Source organism: Leishmania martiniquensis, chromosome 26, assembly GCF_017916325.1.
Source record: "Leishmania martiniquensis isolate LSCM1 chromosome 26, whole genome shotgun sequence".
NCBI classification, from domain to species: Eukaryota; Euglenozoa; class Kinetoplastea; order Trypanosomatida; family Trypanosomatidae; genus Leishmania; species Leishmania martiniquensis.
The window spans coordinates 917,501-936,177 of NC_090161.1; the positions used below are offsets into that span (position 1 = coordinate 917,501).

At 63.3% G+C, this 18,677-nt stretch overlaps 1 protein-coding gene across 1 annotated transcript in view; it reads left to right on the forward strand.

The window, feature by feature from the left end:
• LSCM1_04252 (uncharacterized protein) overlaps positions 1–303 on the forward strand; it is a gene marked incomplete at both ends in the record, with an annotated part of 11,928 nt that extends 11,625 nt beyond the window's left edge. Inside the window, one exon of the mRNA XM_067321765.1 lies at positions 1–303. This exon is cut by the window's left edge and continues 11,625 nt beyond it. Within this exon, the coding sequence (XP_067177996.1) occupies positions 1–303 (303 nt within the window).
• Between the last annotated feature and the right edge of the window lie 18,374 nt (positions 304–18,677).

Below are 18,677 nucleotides of genomic sequence, written 5' to 3' on the forward strand. Positions count from 1 at the left end.
CATGTCATCGCGGAGCTTGACATGTCACCGCTCTCTCCGTCCATGCGGGCGATGCTGACAGAGGTGCTGAACGGCTTCACCGAGTTGCAACTAGCGCGCTTCCTTGTTTTCTGCTCCGGCCAGAGTCGTGTACCGCTGCCGGAGAAGGTGCTAGTGGAGTGCGGGGACGAGCCTGGACGGCTACCGACGGCGCACACCTGCTCCCCCATTTCGTTGCTGCTGCAACCATGCACAGCCGCCGCAGACTTGCAGCGCAGCCTCGAGGCATGCCTCACCCACGCGGCGGAGTTTGGGTTTGTGTAGAGGCGGTATCTCGGCGTCCTCATTGCTGTGAATGGAGAGAGCGAGCGGCGCTCACGTATCTGTGCTGCTGCTACTTTTTCCCTTTCTCTGCCTTTCCTCGCTGATTGCGAAAAGGGGGATAGAGAGGCGGTCGCGAGCTCCTGTGGCGACGCGAATGAGCCGTTGCCTCGCTGCTGTTACTTCGATCGCTCACCCCCTCCCCTTCTTCTTTCATGTCACTGCTTCCCTTTCGCTCGTGCGGCTGTTGTTGCTGATACTGCGCGGCTGTTACTCTTTGCGCAGAGTATGCGTGCGTGTCACTATTGGCCATCTCTTCGTTGTTGCTCAGGCCCCCTTTTCTCCTCTCAAGGAGGCTAGCCTCTGAGCAGTGCGTCTCTTGTGCAGTATACCCTTTCTCTCCTGGCCGTTGCCGCTGCACGCGCCAACTTCTCTCTCTGCATCCCTCTACGCTGTCTTCCACAACGCACGTGGCGCGCATGCGCCTGCATCGGCGTTGGCGCTCTTTGTTCCACTCCCTCGCGAGGGTCGCCACGGCTCTCGTACACCTGCACGAATTGCAGCAGTGCCCCACATGGAGAAAACAGCTTCGGCCACATCGCCGCGGTATTCCGCGTGACGCGTACTTACATAGAAACATTCTATGGCCCCCCCGAAACTGCGAGTCTGTCGTCGAGCGGTCGCCCCCCCGCGCTTCCACTAACCGTTCCCACACCACACGCTCTGTCTCCCTCGCCCGCTCTCCCCTGCTCTCCTTTCCCAATCGGTGCCCTTGACCCGCTCCCCCCTCCCTCCCTCCTCCCCCCTCGTACACTCCAATGGGCACCACTCCACGTGCATCCGCTCGCGGGCCACACACACACACACTCACTCATGCGTGCACGCGCGCAAACCTCAACGATTTAGGGCATTTGGATTTGTGTCTGCGTTGTTGTCATATATATATCGGCGCCCTCTTCCCCTTCTCTTCCTCCTCTGTTACTCAGCGTGCGCCATAGTGTGCGTGTGTGTGTGTGTGTGCCCGACCTCCTCCATCGCCATTGCGCTCTCCATCCCCTTCAGGAAAATCTATAGGCTTACGTCACAGCGGAGCGCACACCGCGCCTGAGATTTCGGCGCGCGCCCCCTCTCTCCCACCGCTCCAGAAATACGGACTGGCCTGCACCCCGTATTATCCACGGAGAGACAGGGCGCTTATGCCTGCGGGCAGCTCTGCTGCCGTAGACGCCGCGACTGCACTACGCCATGCAGATGCGGCAGGCGTCTCCACCGTCGCGGATACCGTAGTATCCGGGGCGGCCGATGTACAGATGACGCCTGGCGCCTCCGCCTCTGCCTCCGACGCGGCGGCAGCTGGAGCGGCGACGGCTAACGTGGGTGACACATCGAGATCATGCGCACCACTTCTGCACTGCCAGGCATCAGTGGTGCGCATTGGCGAGATGTTTGGGGAGTTCGCCTGCAGTGTGTTCCGCGTCGGCGGTGGAAGTGGCCTCCACGGTGCCGGTAAAACGCCTTTGCTCCCATCGCGGACGGCTGCCGCCTCGCGAGCCTTGCCCAAGCGTAGCGACGCGCCAATGTCCTCAGCGGCGGATGCAGCACTGACCGATATGCCGGCGGACCAGCAGCAAGGCGGCCAGCCCGAAGGTGCCGCGGCCGCTGCTGCCTCCGGCCACAATGCTACGGGAGACACGTTGCTTGGCCCGGCGTTGGCCATGACAGCGGCGACAGCGGGTGGCGGGGCAGCAGCCCACGTGGGCGTCCCCGTGCGCGGCGAGGAGGAGGGCGTGCCGCGGTGGGAACTGCTCCTTTACTCCATGCTGCATGAGGGGCAGAGGACCGATACCGCGGCGCCCTCAGGCGCACCAAGCCGTTACCGCGGCGGGCACACCAACGAGTCTCTCCCGCTCACTGAGAACGCGGCTGCCGCAGAAGCAGAGGGCGACTGGGCGGATGTCGCTCATGAAGAGTGCCCCATGCCGGATGGAGCTAGGGTGTTCTTTCAACAGACGATACCGATAACGAAGAGGTCCAAAGTGGTTAAGCTGGAGGCGGGCCGGCGTTACACCGTGCGCGTGCGCTGCTATGGCCGCGCCGACGTGCGCTGGAGTGCGTGGTCGACGCCGATACAAACCGCCACGTTCTTTCCTGTCAAGCTGCGCATTGGCGAGATTGGCTCTGACTATGTGCATTGCACCTGGGACCGTGCGGCACAGCGCAACGAGGATGGGCTGGCGCGCGAGACGGACGCCGAGGCGACGGAGTGGGCGCGCAGCATCCCTGACTTTGGGCTGCGACTGCTGCAAGAGTCCGACATGGCGGAGCACTACCACGGCACCTTCGAGGCCGGCTGCCGTTCTGTCACCATACGCGACTTGAAGTCCAGCACGCGTTACATTGTTCTCATGCGGTACCGTACCGTCATTCGAACGATGCGAGATTGGATGGAGGTCACGCGGCTGGTCACGGATAGCTTGCCAGAGGTGCGACTCATCGCGCGTGGTGAGGACACATTCACCGTCTCCTGGGGCCGCGACGCGCAGAAGGATGTCGCGAAGGCGTCAGCTCAAACGCAGAGGGCGGCTAACGGTGCTGGCGACCCGTTCCTCAACGACGCGCGCAACGACGGCGACGACGACGATACCACCCCCGCCATTGGCTACCTGCAGTCCCAAACGACCGTTCACAAGTACGAGATCACCATCGAGAGCGCTGGGCTGCGCTTTGAGCCGGCCCTCGTGCCCGCCACTGTGCGCCAGTACACGATTTCAGAGGTGTTCCCGAGCACGGTGTACTCCGTTTGCGTGCGTTCGCTTTCGATGGAGGGGCGGTGGGGCGGCCGCTCCGCCCAGCTCGAGCTGCGCACTGCGGACCGTCCCATCGTATCCCTGGCTGTCGTGGGGGAGTCGTTCGCGTCTTTTACGTGGTCGCGTAAGGATGGAGAGGAGCCGCACGAGTCCCAGCTGCAGTACCGCGTGCAGAACGTCACCTCTGCGTACCACCAATCGGAGACCATCGACCTCGCACCATCGCCGTCGTCGGTAACCGGGGATGTGCGCCGTCTGCTGAATGTCGAGCATCTCCGATCCGGCAGGGGCTACACCGTCTCGCTCCGCATTGCCATCGAAGGCACATGGGGCCTCTGGACAGAGCCGCTGCTTTTCACGACCGTGCCGAGCGTCGCGCTTACCTTTCTTGAACGCGGCGAAGACTTCCTGACGTTGAACCGGCCCTCTACCGCTCTCCCAGCCGTGCTGAAGGAGGACGATACTAGCGCTGCAGCCGCCGAGGCACTGCCGGTCTACAACCTCATCGTCGTCAAAGTGGACGATCGTGGCGAGCGGACGGCTGTGCTCAATGAGCGCGTCACGCGCGACCCCAGTCAGCGCGGCTTTCGCGTAAACAACCTCGAGCCTGACACGATGTACGACGTGCAGTGCCGCACGTGGCAGCGCAACCCCCTAAGCGGGTTCGAGGGCTGGGGCGAGCTGTCGGCGCCAGTGCGGATGCGCACCCTGCAGCCTGTTGCCTTGCATGTCTGGGACATCGGCGAGGACTTCATTCACATCACATGGCGCCGTGGACTATCAGACGCAAGCAGGCCATCCGTAGATTCGGCTGGCGCTGGCGGTGATGCGGCATCAGGTGAGGCATCTGAGTGGGACCACCTAAAGTATGAGGTGGTGTTGGGCTGCGTGGAGACCGGCGAGGACGCGATGCTGCATCGCCACGTGCTTGACACGAGCTACACCGTAACCAAACTGATGCCGTCAACCACCTACACGATTGCCGTACGTGCGTGCGATGAGCAGGGGCAGTGGGGCTTGTGGAGGCGCTTAGAGGTACGCACGCTTGCCCCTTTGAAGGCTACTATTCACGAGATCGGCGAGGATTTTGTGCGGCTGGTGTGGCAGCGGGGCGCGACACCGGACGATGCCGATCTGCTCGGCGTGACCGTAGCAGATCTGTCCGTCACCAAGTACAGCGTTTTCGTATACGGACGGGAGCCACCTGGTATGCCGGTGGCTCCGCACACGCACAGCGGCTACGAGGGCGGCGGCGGCCGCTCCGACATTGTCCGCTTCGAAGTCATGCCCAGCGAGCATACCTCGTTGCGCGTCGGCGAGCTGCTGCCTGACCGCGAGTACGTCGCCGTGGTGCGAGCGGCGACGTCGAGCGGGCGGTGGGGGCTATGGAGTCGGCCCATCCGCTTCCGCACAAACCCACAGTTCCGCATCCCAACGCATCAGTTGACGATTGGCGAGAACTACGTGAAGGTCTCGTGGACCCGTGGTGAGACAGAGGAGCCGCAGCCGCCGACCTCGGCGCAGGATGACAACAGCGACGATGACGGTAAGGTGCACCTTGGCGACTGGACCGTCACCGGGCAGGAGCTGCGCATCAGTGGGGTGTCGACTCAGTACACGAGGCAGTACACCCTCGACGCGGATGTGCGGGAGCTGAAAGTGTGTGAGCTGCTGCCAGCCTGCGCCTACACGATTCAGATTCGAGCGCGTGGACGTTCGGGGGTCTGGGGCCTGTGGTCTGCTCCGGCCTCGATCCTGACGCGTGGCACGATCGCTGTCACGACGGACGAGGTGGCGGAGGACTTTATCACGGTGCGGTGGGAGCGGCGCAAGGTGGCCAATCCGCAGCAGTACCCCACGGGCCGCGGCGTCGTGATGCTGTTTCACCTGCGCGTCTACAACGCGGACGCGGTGCACATGGAGACCTTCCTGGGCGACGGGGACTGCCCTTACCGCGTTACGGGGCTCAAGGCGAACACGTACTACTGTATCGAGCTCAGGGCGAACTACAATGACGAGGAGTGGGGCCCATGGAGTGTGCCGCTGTGGTGTCTGACGATGCAGCCAATGCGCATTCAGGCGAAGCTCATTTCGGAGGAGTTCTGCTGTCTGCAACTGACGCGTCCGAGTCAGCAGCGCCGCCTGCCGGAGGACGACGGCAACCCACCAACCCGCAATCGCATCCTGGCGCATGGGAAGCTGCGCCCGACGATCATGCTGTGTGTCACATCGCCAATCTTGTCCAAGGCCCCATACAGCAATGCCGCCACCGCGTCGAGGCAAGCGAAGGCGACGTGCCTCAACGAGGCTTTGCCACCCGATGCCGCCCATCATCGCCTCATCTATCAGACCGAGGTGGTGAGCAACACTGAGGCGGTGGAGCACACGGTGCCGAATCTCAAGTCCAACACGGTGTACAGCGTGTCGGCGCGCACGAAGCTGGCAGGTGGCGAGTGGGGCATGTGGTCCCCGTCGCTCGTCTTCGCCACTGTCCCAACAACACGAGTTTCCTTCACTGCCATTGGTGAGAGCTTCGTCGGCGTGGAGTGGGTTCGGCACTCGCAGTCTATACCGCCGCAGATCGAGAAACCAGAGCAGGTGGTTCTCGGCGTAGGTGCGATTACTGCCTCGCGCGTGCGGGTGCGGGAGAGCGGCGGTGCTTATCAGCGCACGTACACAGTAGAGGGCGCGACGAACTCGCTGCGCATCGACAACCTGACCCCGGCAACCACCTACATGGTGTGCGTCCAGACCTTCAACGACAACTACGAGTGGGGTGTGTGCTGCGAGGAGCAGAAGGTGCGAACAGTACCAGGGATGGACATTCATGTACAGCACGTCTCGGAGGATTCACTGTGGGTGTCTTGGTCGCGTCGCACCGACCTCCACGGCGCCGGGGACGCCAACACAACTTTCAACGTCAACATATCTGCCCGCGCATATGAGATGTGCCTCATCGGTGAGGGCGGCTTCACCTACACGCAGGAGATGGACTCGACGAGTCTCTTCTTCCGGGGGCTCATGCCGGACACGGTGTACACCATCTTTGTGCGCGCGCTCTTCGCCCAGTCGGAGTATTGGGGGCTGTGGTCGGCGCAGGCCTTCCGCACCAAGCCGCGCATGCGCGTCACGTTTGGCAACATTGGCGAGCACTTTGTCATGCTCGAGTGGCGCCGACACCTGCCAAAAGCGACGGAGACGGATGCGCGATGGCGGATGGAGTGCAGCCTCACCGCCGGCGTCGCATACGGCCCGGACGAATCGTCGCAGGACGGGGCGCTGGTGCCGTCGAGCCACAGGGTATCTAACGGCAGCGCCAGGACGTCGGCGCGCACCGCCACCGGCGCTGCCGTCGTGGCTCGCCAGCTGGCTTCCATCGCGGAGACTGACGACGTCGTGCAGCTCTACCGCTTCAAGGTACAGCGCGTCGGTGAGGCGCACAGCGTCATCTACAACATCGCCCCTACTGTGAGCAGGTTCAGTCTCAACGACCTGCATCCTTCCTCTGAGTATCGCGTTTGGGTGTGCGTGAAGGGGCATGAGGGGGTGTGGGGCTTCTGGAGCGAAGAGTCCCGAGTGCGCACGCTGCCGCCGTTGAGACTGGAGGTGCTGAACATCGGCGAGGACTACGTGCGGGCGCAGTGGAGGCGAGGGGCTTGGGAGGGGGCGTGCATAAAGGAGGACGATGGAGCCGAGGTCCGGCAAGTCGACGGTGCTGCTAGCGGGTACGAAATTCGGGTACTGGACGCCGCCGGTACGGTTGCCGCGATGAGCACGACAACGTTCCGCGAAACGGCTGCTGTGCTTTCAGGGCTGCGTCTTTCGGCACTCTACACGATTCAGGTGCGTGCCAAGGACACGTACGACGCGTGGGGGCTCTGGAGCGACCCGGTGCCCTTCTACACGCTAAAGCCTGTCGCTGTGAGGCTGCGGCGCGTCGGCGAGACGTTCGTTGACGTACAGTGGTCGCGTCCGATGCACGGTGCGCGCCCGCGGCACGCGCACGATGAGGGCGTCGAGGATGCCAGCGATTTGGAGGAGATACAGGTGGATGAGAAAGGGGTGCTGCACCCTGATGAGCGGGTGTTGCGGTGGCACTTGCGTGTGTCGAGCAACCGCGTCTTTGCCGGCATGCCACAGACGGACGACTACCGCGAGCTTTACGCCGACGAGGGGGAGCAGGCGCTCCGCGTCGAGGGTCTGCTCCCTCATGCCACGTACTCCATTGCCGTTCGCGGCCTCAATCGTGCCGGCGAATGGGGCCATTGGAGCCCGGCGGTTATCGTCTCCACGTGCCCGCTTCTCAAGGTGAAAGTCGAGGTTGCTGGGGAGACGTTCCTGCAGCTTGCGTGGCAACGGCCGGAAACGCGAAGTGGGTTGGCGACGACGGCCGCGGCGGTGGACCGGCCATACAAGAACGATGGCCTGGACTCGGATCGGTTAAACAGCGACGGCAGCGGCGAGGAAGGGAGCATTCACGGCGAGGCGCAGTTCTTGACGACGCCGCGTATCGTGGGCGCTCCCGTTTCCCACGTCGGCGCATCGAACGGCGAGAACGGTGACGACGAGGCGGGCTACTCCCCGCTGCTGCTGTTCCCCAGCACGCCGCCTGAGGCGTACCTGTGCTTCCCATCCGACGCGGCGGTGCACAATTTTCAACTTACAATCCGGCCGATGCCAACGGAGCCCGCCTTTGATGAGACAGATGAGCCGCTCGTCGACGGAGCCCGCGTCTACGAGACGACGCAGCCGGCGCTGCGCCTTGGAAACCTTTTGCCTGGCACTCGTTACGCCATTACGGTGCGGGAACAGCAAGTGGACGAGGGGGGCCGCCTTGTTGTCGGGGAATGGGGCGCACCGTCGGAGGTGGTCTGCGCGCAGACGGTGCCGCAGATGCAGGTGATACCTCAGGAGATTGGCGAGGATTATTGTCTGGTGGAGTGGTGCCGCGCCCACTTGGCAACGGACGTGGACAACCTTGCGCACGGCGCGCCTTCGATGCCGGCTGATGGCAAGGCCACAGCCCCGGAGGCGCTGCTGCCAACCGCTGCCTGGAAGGCGACCAGCCAAAAGTCCGTCGAGTTTCAGCTCCATACACGTCGCCTGAACGTGGATGGGACGGCGCTGTGCGACAGCTCTCTCGCCTTCAACAATGCCGTCTCGGTGCCGAGCAGCGTCAGCACGTACCACATCTCGGGCCTTGTCCCCAGCAGCGTCTACGAGGTTCGCGTGCGGGCGAAGATAGAGAATGCACAATGGGGTATGTGGAGCCCAGCGACACGCTTCGTCACGCAGAGCCGGCTTGAGCTACATGTTGATGCAGTGCAAGAGGTGGCGGTGCGTGTTTCGTGGTGCCGCCCACGTGCAGCGGGTATGCGGACCGGCAGCATGAGCCATTCGAAGGCTGAGAGGCACGAGCGCTCCTCGACTGCAGAACGTGCGGGGGGTGCGGAGGACTTGAACGACGTAGACGCCGCCGGAAAGCTGAAAGACTCCTCCGGCTCTGACGTAGTGCGACGCGCCACAGCGGCAGGGGCGATGGACTCGCAGGCGGTGGAGACGGAGTACTCGGTGCATGAGTACGAGCTGATCCTCGAGGGAATCAGTGTCGAGGAGCGGCGGCACCTGACTTACACCCACGACACTCAATCCGCCCTCATCGAAGATCTTCGGCAGGACGAGCTGTACTGCGTCTGCATTCGGTCTCTGAGCGAGAAGCGGTATTGGTCGCGCTTCTCGGGCAAGGTGACGCTTCTGACGCTGGCCTGCGTGCAGGTGGAAGTGTTGCAGCGCACCGAATGCACCGCGCGGCTGGGCTGGTTCAGGCCGAAGCCAGACGTTGGCAAGTTTGCCGGGCTGCTGGCACGTCACGAGCGCGACGCGCTGCACCAGTGCGATGACCGCGAACGGCGCGAGCTGTTAGAGATGAAGCGTAAGATTCAGGAGCAGGAGAGCAAAGGAGAAAGCATGTCAGCTGTGGCTGGCTGGATCGACCCAGCAGCGCGCGAGGAGCACAACGCGCTGCTGCGCGAGGAGACGATACGGCACTACCAGGCCAAGCGCGTCGTGATCGGCGACGCGGACTGCAACGGCTATGAGCTTTGTGTGACACTGCAGAGAGGAGAGGTGTGTCTACCCTTTATCACCGCCATCGAGACGCTGCGGCAGGGTCGGCCAAGCGGCATGACGACTACGCCCAGCACACGTGGCTTGATGGCGGCCTCCAAGCGAAGTGGGCACACCAGTTCAGTGGGGACTGGCGGCAATCGCAGCTTGGCTGCCGGCGTCGGTACTGACAACTCGCGCGAGTGTAGACTGGATGAGTCGGTCCAGACGCCAACATCGCCTGACGCAGAGCCTGCGGCGTGTCTGCAAGCCACCAGTGCCTCACCGCCCGCCGGCTCCATCACCCTGCTCGATGTGCAGCTGCGCTCATCCGTGTCCCAGGTGCTCCTCGAGGGACTTAGCCCGAACGCGGTGTTCTCGGCGCGGGTCCGCGCGCGCGCTGTGCCAGAGACGTGGCAGCCGTGGAGCCGATTTGCCACGATAGAAACGCTGCCTCCTATCCAGCTGGACCAGAGCCGCTTCGGTGAACATTACATCAATCTGTATTGGTACCGTGGTAACCCAGCCACAATGGCTGCGGTGGTGCAGGAGGCTGAAGAGTTTCGGGAACTACAGCGCGAGTTCCACAACTTCACCGAGCGTGACCTTGAAGAGCAGCGTAGCGTGCTAGAGCCGGCAGTGTACGCTTCACTGGTGAACCGTCTGCGACGGCTGCGAGTGCTGCGTCGGCTCTCCGCGGCTCGCGCGAAGCAGCACGCGGATGGCGAGATGGAGTTGCTGGTTGACCAGGCGTGCCCTGTGCAGGGCTTCCAGCTACGCGTGATCGATGAGGTGGGCACCATTGCGGAACACTACCTACCCAACGACCAGTACCACGACCTCACCGCGCCGCCGACGCTTAGCTTCACCGCGACGGGGCTGCATCCGAACAGCTTGTACGTGTGTATCCTGTGCCCATACTACGGTGATGACGTGTGGGGGTGCTGGACTGCGCCCCTGAAGTTTATGACTCACAACATCATCCAGCTCGACATGACGTACATCAGCGAGAACTTCGTTGACCTGCAGTGGTGGCGGCTGGACAACAAGCCGACTTCTCCGCTGGACGAGCGCGACACCCTACTGAGCAGTCGCTACACGGAGGAGGTGCAAGCGTACCAGCTCCGCATTACGCACGAAGACCCCATCACAGGCCAAGAGGTAGAGGAATTCCGCAACATGCGGGCCTGCAACGTGCTGCGGATTGACGCATTGCTGCCAGACATGAAGTACACTATCGCCGTACGGGAGTGGGATCCAAAGGGAGACTGGGGCTTGTGGTCAGCCGCGTGCTCGTGCGTGACACTGCCCAGCATCGAGACGACCGTGACGGAGGTGAAGGAGAGCAGCGCGAGGCTGTCGTGGCGACGCCGGGCGCCACGCATCGACTACGAGAACGACATGCACGTGCTCGAGGACAACTCGGAGATCACGGGGTTCTACCTGCGGCTGGAGGAGGTGCCGCTTCGCGCGAGCTCTGCAGGTGGGGCACCAATGGCGAGATCTTCCTCAGCTCACGGCCCGCCCTCGCCGATGGGCTCTTCTGACCCGTCCTCGGACGGCGAAGAGTCACTCTCAATGAGCATGAATGAGGTCGGTATGTCGAACAACTCCTTCCGCGACGCCGCCTCCACGCTGACGGAAGAGAAGCCGCGAGCCGCCGAGGTGGACGATCTTGAAGGCACGCTGGCGTTCGGCTTCCAGCGCGGCGGCCCTCTGCCGCCGGAGGCGCACCCGCAGCTGCACGACGGACTTGTGCCCGACCGCGTTGAGCGCACTGGTGGAGCGGCCAGGTCGACACGCCATCAGCGGCAGCACTACCTGCTCGTGAAGCGGATCACGTCCATCACGGACCTGCAGTACCACCTCGGTGACCTGCATCCCCAGACGGTCTACCAGGTGCAGGTGATGGCGGAGACGACCGGTGGACAGGTGGGACCTTGGTCGGCGCCGCACTTCTTCATCACCACGCCGCAGCTGAGCCTCTCCGCGGACGTGATCGATGAGCATTATGTTTCACTGCGCTGGGGGCGATTATCGCTGGCTTCGCTAGCGCCGCAGGTCGTCGGTCGTGGCGGCGCCAGGAGCAGCTGCTTCTCTGCACCCTTTTCGGGCAGCGGCACCTTTAGCAGCGCAGATGGAAGCGGGCCCAGCGCGGCGGCAGAGGCAGGCGTCGTGCTGACGTTGCCGACATCGAAGGTGCTGCACTACGAGTTGGAGGTGCGCGGCGGAGCGGGGATCGACTTCGCTTTCTCCACCCGAATCGAGTCCACTTCCCCCAATGGCGCCCTCCACGTGACGGGGCTGGCAATGGATTCTGTATACGTCGCGCGAGTTCGTTCCTTCAGTGAAGCGGGCGAGGCGAGCCTCTGGTCGCCTGTGCTGACCTTTGTGACGCTCAAGCGGCTCGTTGTCTATCCGCACGAGGTGACCGAGAGCACCGTCGAGATGTGCTGGAGTCGCCCTGTGCAATGCCCTGAGCATTACCTTACCAGCGAGACCTTCGCCACCGCTGCTCGTGCGGAAACGAACGCCGCGCTGGTCGCTTCGCCACCGCCGTTGGAGGTGTCTCTCTCGACCGGGGCGCCGGCGATGCAATGCGTTTCGTCTCGAGTGCGCGGTCGCCCAGCGGTGCGCCTCGGCGACCGTGAAGCTGTCAAGTACCAGGCGCGTGTCTATCATGTCACAGAGCACGCCGCACCGCAGATGCTCGTGGACACGCACCTTAACGGTAACGTCGCAAAATTGCCGGTGCGATCTCTTTCTCCGAACAGTGTGTACCTCCTGTACGTGCGTGCCGTCAACTGCAATGGAGTGTGGAGCGAGTGGTCGGAGGGGCGCTGCGTCTACACGATGAAGCCGCTTCTGTGCAGCATCGCCACCGTCGGCGAAGATTTCGTCCGTCTGCAGTGGTCTCGCGATGCTCCAGACGAGCTGCGCCACACGCCAAGCACAGCGGCCACTGCGACGCGTGCAGATGGCCACAGGGGCAGCGCCCCTATCGCCCTCACAGGCGCGGATGGGAAAGATGAAGAGGATGAGAAAGCGCTGAACGAAGAGCGTCCACTGCCACACGGCGCTGACGCTGCGGCAGTGACGGGCTCGCCGAGCCAGCTGAGCGCGGACTCACCAGACGCGTCGCGCGTGTGGCAGCAGGAATGTCGCTTCCGTCTGCATGACCGACCTGCCGATGTCGGCGCCGTCTACTGCAGCGTCTTGACATCAATTCAGTCCTTCACCATCTCCGTTCGTCGGTCCGACGAGGCAGAGGAGTACACGATCGAGGTACCCGGGCACGTGAGCGAGCACACGGTGCCTTCTCTGCAGCCTGACTCGATCTACCTCATCTGCGCTCGCGCCCACTACAAGAGCGGTGAGTGCGGCCCGTGGAGCGATGTTGTACTTAGTGGCACATACAACCTTCTGGCCATGGACATCAAAGACGTAGGCGAGGACTACGTCTCGGCGAGCTGGCAGCGCAAGGCGAATACAATCAACATGGCATCGCTCCATATTGGCCAGGTGGAGGAGACGGTGTGCTACGAGGTGCGATTTCGCGATTACACCGACGTACCCCTTGGCGATGAGGAAGGAGAGGTGGCCCAGCGCCGCGACATCGAGGGGCGCAGCGTATTTTTTCACGCGAATCAGCGCTACAGCGTCATGCGCGAGTTGCTATCGAATCACCGCTACCGCCTCTCTGTGCGGCGCTGGTATCGCCCACGCGACGGCTTTGCGAGAGTTGAACGGGCGATCACATCGGCGGCGTCGAATTCGACGGCGCACAACTCCGTCTCCACTACGGAGGAGGGGAGCAGGAGCAATGGCGAGGACACCGGCCACAGTGCAGCGGATGAGGAGCAGCAGAAGAGGCCGACAGAGGAGGTGGCGATGCCGTCGCTCTTGTCGACCGCGCCGACGGCGCTGCAGCGTTACGAGCAGACAACCCACATCGTTATGAATGCTGCACTGCGTGAGTCGATCGAGAAGGCGAAGGCTGCTCCAGGTGTGTGGAGTGACTCCGAGTACGTGGTGACGCTGCGCGACATGGTGTGTTCGGTGGAGCGGGTGGGTGAGGAGTACTTCCAGATCCGCTGGGCTCGCGACCCACTCGCGGTACCGTTGCCTGTGCGCCGCGCCATGCCCGTGAAGCCGGTCCAGAACTACCAGCTGCGTATCGATGAGCTGGTGCGTGATGGATCAGGGGTGGAGCCGAGCCGCCGCAGCAACGCGCTGCATCTGGACGAGCTGATGGCGCCAACGGAGATGTCTTACTTCAACAAGACGCTCAAGCCCAACACGCTGTACAAGGTAGAGGTGCGGTGCTGTATCGAAAAGATGTGGGGCCGATGGAGCTGCCCGGTGTACATCATTACGCAGCCGTGCCTACAGGTGGAGGTGAGCCGCATTGGCGAGGAGTGTGCAACGATCGCTTGGCATCGACCCCGCGAGCCGCTCACACTGCCTGACGGCGAGGTGGCTGTGCTTGGGGACGAAGAGGAGGCGGACGGCTCCTACCAGCTGGAGGTCTCTGGCGTCGGCTTCAACTACCAGATATCCAAGCGCTTTAAAGCCTCACGCACGAGTTACACAGCGAGGCACCTCGACGCGAACGCACTCTACTCAGTGCGTGTGCGCTCTGGTGACGGACTTAGCCAGGCTTGTAGCCTGTGGAGCGAGACAGCTTGCTTCGCCACCTTGAAGCCGATCCAGGTGGTGATATCGATGCCCACCGAGCAGTCCGTCCATGTGGAATGGTCTCGGCCCCCGCAGACAGCGGAGGAGTACGCGGAGCGGCTCGAGCAGCAGGCGGGGGCAACGGCAGCGCCGTCAGCGGCCCTCTCGACGGGTGCCGCCGTGTCACAGCCACATCCGCAGCAAGGCAGTGGCGAGAGCGCCAGCAGCACGCCAGTCTCCGCCTCGTCATCGGTACCGCACTCGAGCAGCGCTGTGCAGCTCGGCAACCCCGGCTCTCTCGCGTACCACCTGTGCGTTTTCAACACGGAGAAGACACCTTCAGTGGCTGTGGTGGACAAGCAGTTCCGCAAGGACACGTCGCACTACCGCGTCAGCGGCCTCGTTGCCGACACGCCGTACGCCATCATCGTCCGTGCCTGCTGCGAAGCCACCAATGACTGGGGTCTTTGGAGCGAGGAGCGCACATTCCGCACTCTCAAGCTGCTGGCGCCGACAGTCTCGAGCGCCGGCGAGACCTACGCGGAGCTCACGTGGGAGCGGAGCGAGGGCGACTTGCGCGGTACTGGCGGGGGCTCTTTAGGGGCTGCCGGTACCGCTTTAGGCGCACCGGCGCTACCGACGAAGTACCTCCTCGTCCTCCGCTCCACGCGACACGGCACACTCGAGCGCGAGATATCGGCCGAGGAGTGCCGCCCCACAACGGCACCCATGCAGGAGGGATACCTGACGTCCTCGTACCGCCTGTCCCAGCTCCAGCCAGGCACCGAGTACGCCGCCGCGCTGCAGCCCTGCTACGGCGGCAGTGGCGACTGGGGCCTGTGGTCGCAGGCGGTCGTCTTCACCACGCTTCACCCAGTGAAGCTAACGGCAAACATCACGAAAGATGCGGTGGACCTCAGTTGGGGTCGCCACCGCCCAGTGCCGGCTGTTGGATTCACGGAGGACGTCAAGTCCACCGCGGTCATTGCAGAAGGACCCCCCAACACCAACTCTGGGCCCGCGCTACCGGAGCATGCAGAGGCAGCAACTCTTCCGGCGGCCGCTCTGCCACCAGCCGGCAGCCAAACAGGAGCCGACTTGCTGCTCGCCGGCTCTCGCACCGTGTCGCGCTACCAGCTGGTGGTGTATCGTGAGGCCGACCTGGACGCCTTACAGCCCTCCGGTCCATCGCTGGAGGGCAACGTGGTGAAGAAGCACCCCTCCAGTTCACTCCTCTTCTCCAATATAGCAGCCAGTCAGGAGGGCCGTCTTGGTGATAGGAGCAGTGTCTCGACGTCGCATCGGAGCAGCATTCAGAAGCAGCGGCAGCGACCGGACCTGCCTGCAGTCCACACGGCTGCACGAGTTCACCGTAGTATCAGTGGCCCCCTCGAGTCACAGACGAACGCCTTCCAGACGACCATCCCGGACATGGATGTGGCGGCGCTTGCCAACCTCAACGGTTCCAGGACGCTGCCTTCGCCGTCTAAGGACTCCCTCTTCCTCAAGCAGTACGACATGACGGACGCTGCGGCTTCGACGGCGCCGCCCAGTCCCTACCGCCAAAGCAGCAGTGCTGCCCTTGTGGGGAGGTGGTGCACCACCTCCTCGATGCGCGAGCGCATTGAGGGGCTCACGCCGGACACGGGGTATGTGGCGCGCCTCCGGGCGATGGACCTCTTCGGGCAATGGGGAACACCGGTCGAGCTGCGCTTTGTGACCCCGCCGACGGCTCCGGCGCAGGTTGCGTTGCGGCGCGTAAATGCGCAGTTTTGCTCGTTTCAGTGGTCCACTCCGGAGGCGTCTGCTGTCGACGCAGAGACGGCCACGCCACGTAGGCGCTATCGCTACGTGATTGAACAGTGCTTTGTGCAGGGTGACATGCCCTTGCCGGCCGGCAGCGCGGCGGCTGGCAGCGGAAACGGTGGCGCGAGTGCACGCAAGGCCGGTGGATCAGGCTCTTCGAGTGGGGCCGCGGCCGTCCTCGGAGGAGCTGGCTGGCACGTCATCGATACCGTCGAGGACACAAACGTCTGCGCTGTGCGCATCAGCGGCCCGCTTTCCCGCATGCGGTGCCGCGTCAAGTGCGCGCGACGTGTTGTGCCGGCGTTCGCGCGCGAGGTAAACGCCGGCACCGGCGCTGCGGCGCTACACGACCACCTTGGAGCGTACAGCGAATACTCGGAGGCGGTTGCGGTGTCGAGCGGCACGCCGCCGGAGGGCGTTGTCGACCCGCATCTCACGATGCTGTCGAAGAATGCCGCCACGTTGGAGTGGTTACCACCGCCAAAGCCGTCCGAGGCCGCCGCGGGCCGCTACACCCGCCCTGTCTACCACGTCTACCTGGCGAATACGACGGACCAGCCGTACCCTGTGCTGCTCACGACTGTGCACCGACCAACGTACGCCTTGGCGAACTTGACACCGTCTACGACGTACACGGTGCAGGTGGTTGCTGAGAACGCCGATGGCGTGAGCTTCCGCAACCCGATCCTTCGCTTTCGGACGAAGTCGGCGGAGGATCAGACCGTTTCTCGGCACGACGAGGGCAGCAGCGCAGGCAGCGGGGCAGCCGTCAAGCTAGCACCATTAGCAGAGTTGGTGCCCTTCCATGGCCTCCGGGCCTCACCGACCGATGATGGCGTCGATGGGGTGAACGGCTTTGCCGACGTTGCTGATATTCCAACGGCTGTGCGTCGGTCGGTGAAGTCGCCAGCCCCGCTGGCCTCTCGTCGGCAGCGTGGTGGCGGGGCGCTGCGGGCCCACAAATCGAGCGTGAAGCGGAAGGCGAGCAGCCGCCCAGGCTCTGCGAAGAGGCGAGGCGCGTCTAAAGCGGCCAGCAGCGGCGCAGAAAGGCGCAAGCCCAGAACTCGAGGTCGGCCCTCATCGGCCTCTAGCTCTAAGCAACCGAGCAGCGCGGCGGCGACCGAGACAGCCCGCGCGTCATCTCCGATGAACGGCAGCTTCCTTCCTCCGCTGACCAAGGCGCCATAGGCTTCGCCCCCCTCTCCTGCGCTGCCCCGAAACAGCATCAAAGCGCTTCGGCGTGCTTTTTCTTTTGTTTTTATGCAGCGTGTTCCGTCTCACCGGATCGCTGCTCGCTGCACGCGTGCTTTACCCTCCCTCTCTCTCGCACACACATCCCCACAGGGGCGGATGGCGCGCAGTCGGTGCCGTTTCCGCCCTCTCCCTCCCCCTTTCGTGTGCCTTTGTGTTTGTCTTTATATCGCTGCACGCACACACGCACACACATCGCCTGTGCACCCACCAGCGCCACTGCCGCCTTCGCTATTCTCCTTCACTTTTTTCCACGCCTCCACCTTCCCCTTCTCTCACGAGGCCCCTCTGTGGACCTGCGGTGTCCCTCAGCTCGGCTGAGTGTACACAGGCGCGGCACACACAGGGAAAGCAGTTCTGCAGGCCATGCTGCCGCCGCGCCTGTGCCGCTCGGGAAGGCAGCTCGCTTTGTACTTGGTGCCGCAGAGGTAAGCTGGATGGGTGGGGTGGGGGGAGGCGGCGAGGTGTGACTGTGTACCTTCTCTTTTTATTTCGGTTCCTTGGTTATCGCGCCCCTCACCGGCGCCTGCGGGCAGCTGCGTGTGCGCGGTCATCTGAGGCGCACGCGTGCACCCCTACGCATGCATGGCTCCTGTGGACACAGATCCGCCTTCTGGCAGAGGCGATCTGTGAACGTTCGATCCTCCGTGCGTGTAGTGCGCGCGTCTTTGCCTTTCGGTTGCTGCATTGCTGCCCTTCTTGTGCGATATTCGGCAGCGCTCTTTCCGTAACCTCACACTCTTCCCCCCCTCCACACACACACACACAGACAGACACCTGAAGCACGTCGTGTCGGTGTGGAGGGGGGAAGAGAGGAGGGGCTGCTTCGGACAGGCTCCACTCCGTCCTCTCTCTATTTCTTTGCACACCGCGGTCTAAATTATGTACATCGACTGAAGCAATGGGCAGTTGAGAGCTTCTACCCACGGACGCACGCACACACACAGGCACCGGGCGCACCAACACTCCCACCATCTTTTCCTTCCTCCCCCTCTCCCCCCACTTCCCCGACGCCCCCCACGTGCGAACGCGCAGGAGGGCTCGAGGCTTCCCTTTTGTTGCCTTATACATTCGCTTTCTTTCGTTCTCTCTCTCGCTTACGGTGCCTGTGCTGAGGTGTGCCGTGCGCGGTATGTGCTCTCTCTTCCCTGTTGCCATCCCGCCCTCTCTCGATGGGAGGCCTCCCTTTCCCTTTCACGTTCGACTCCACTCACTTGCCGGATTGCCTCCGTCCACTTAGATTGTATTGAATGCCCACCTGTCTGCCCACACCCTCACACAGACACCCTCGAAGATACGGAGAGAGTGTGCGTGTGCGCATGTGTGGGTGGGTGCCATGACGTCAGCTTCTCTTCCCCTTGCCCCCCTCTCCTCTCCCCAATGCATGCCGACTCTTTCGCCTCCCCTCCCTCTTTTTTTTCTTTGGCATACCGCTCGTGCGCTAGCATTGCCGTCTCCTCCTCTTCCTCTATCCTCCCCCACCTCCGCCTCGGGCTGTTGAGTCGCATGCGCCCTCATGCAATCCGCGTGTAGTGGGTACCGTTGCTGATGGTGGTGGGAAGCCGAGTCAACACATTCTCTCTCTCCCCTTGCGGGCTCCCATCGCGGAGCGCTCTCGCGTCTGAGGAGGTGCGGTGTGGAGAGGGAAGGAAATGCAGAGGGGTGGGGGCGCCGTGGACATGTATACATACACCTCTCTCGCTCTCTCTCTGTATTGATGGAGAAGGGAGC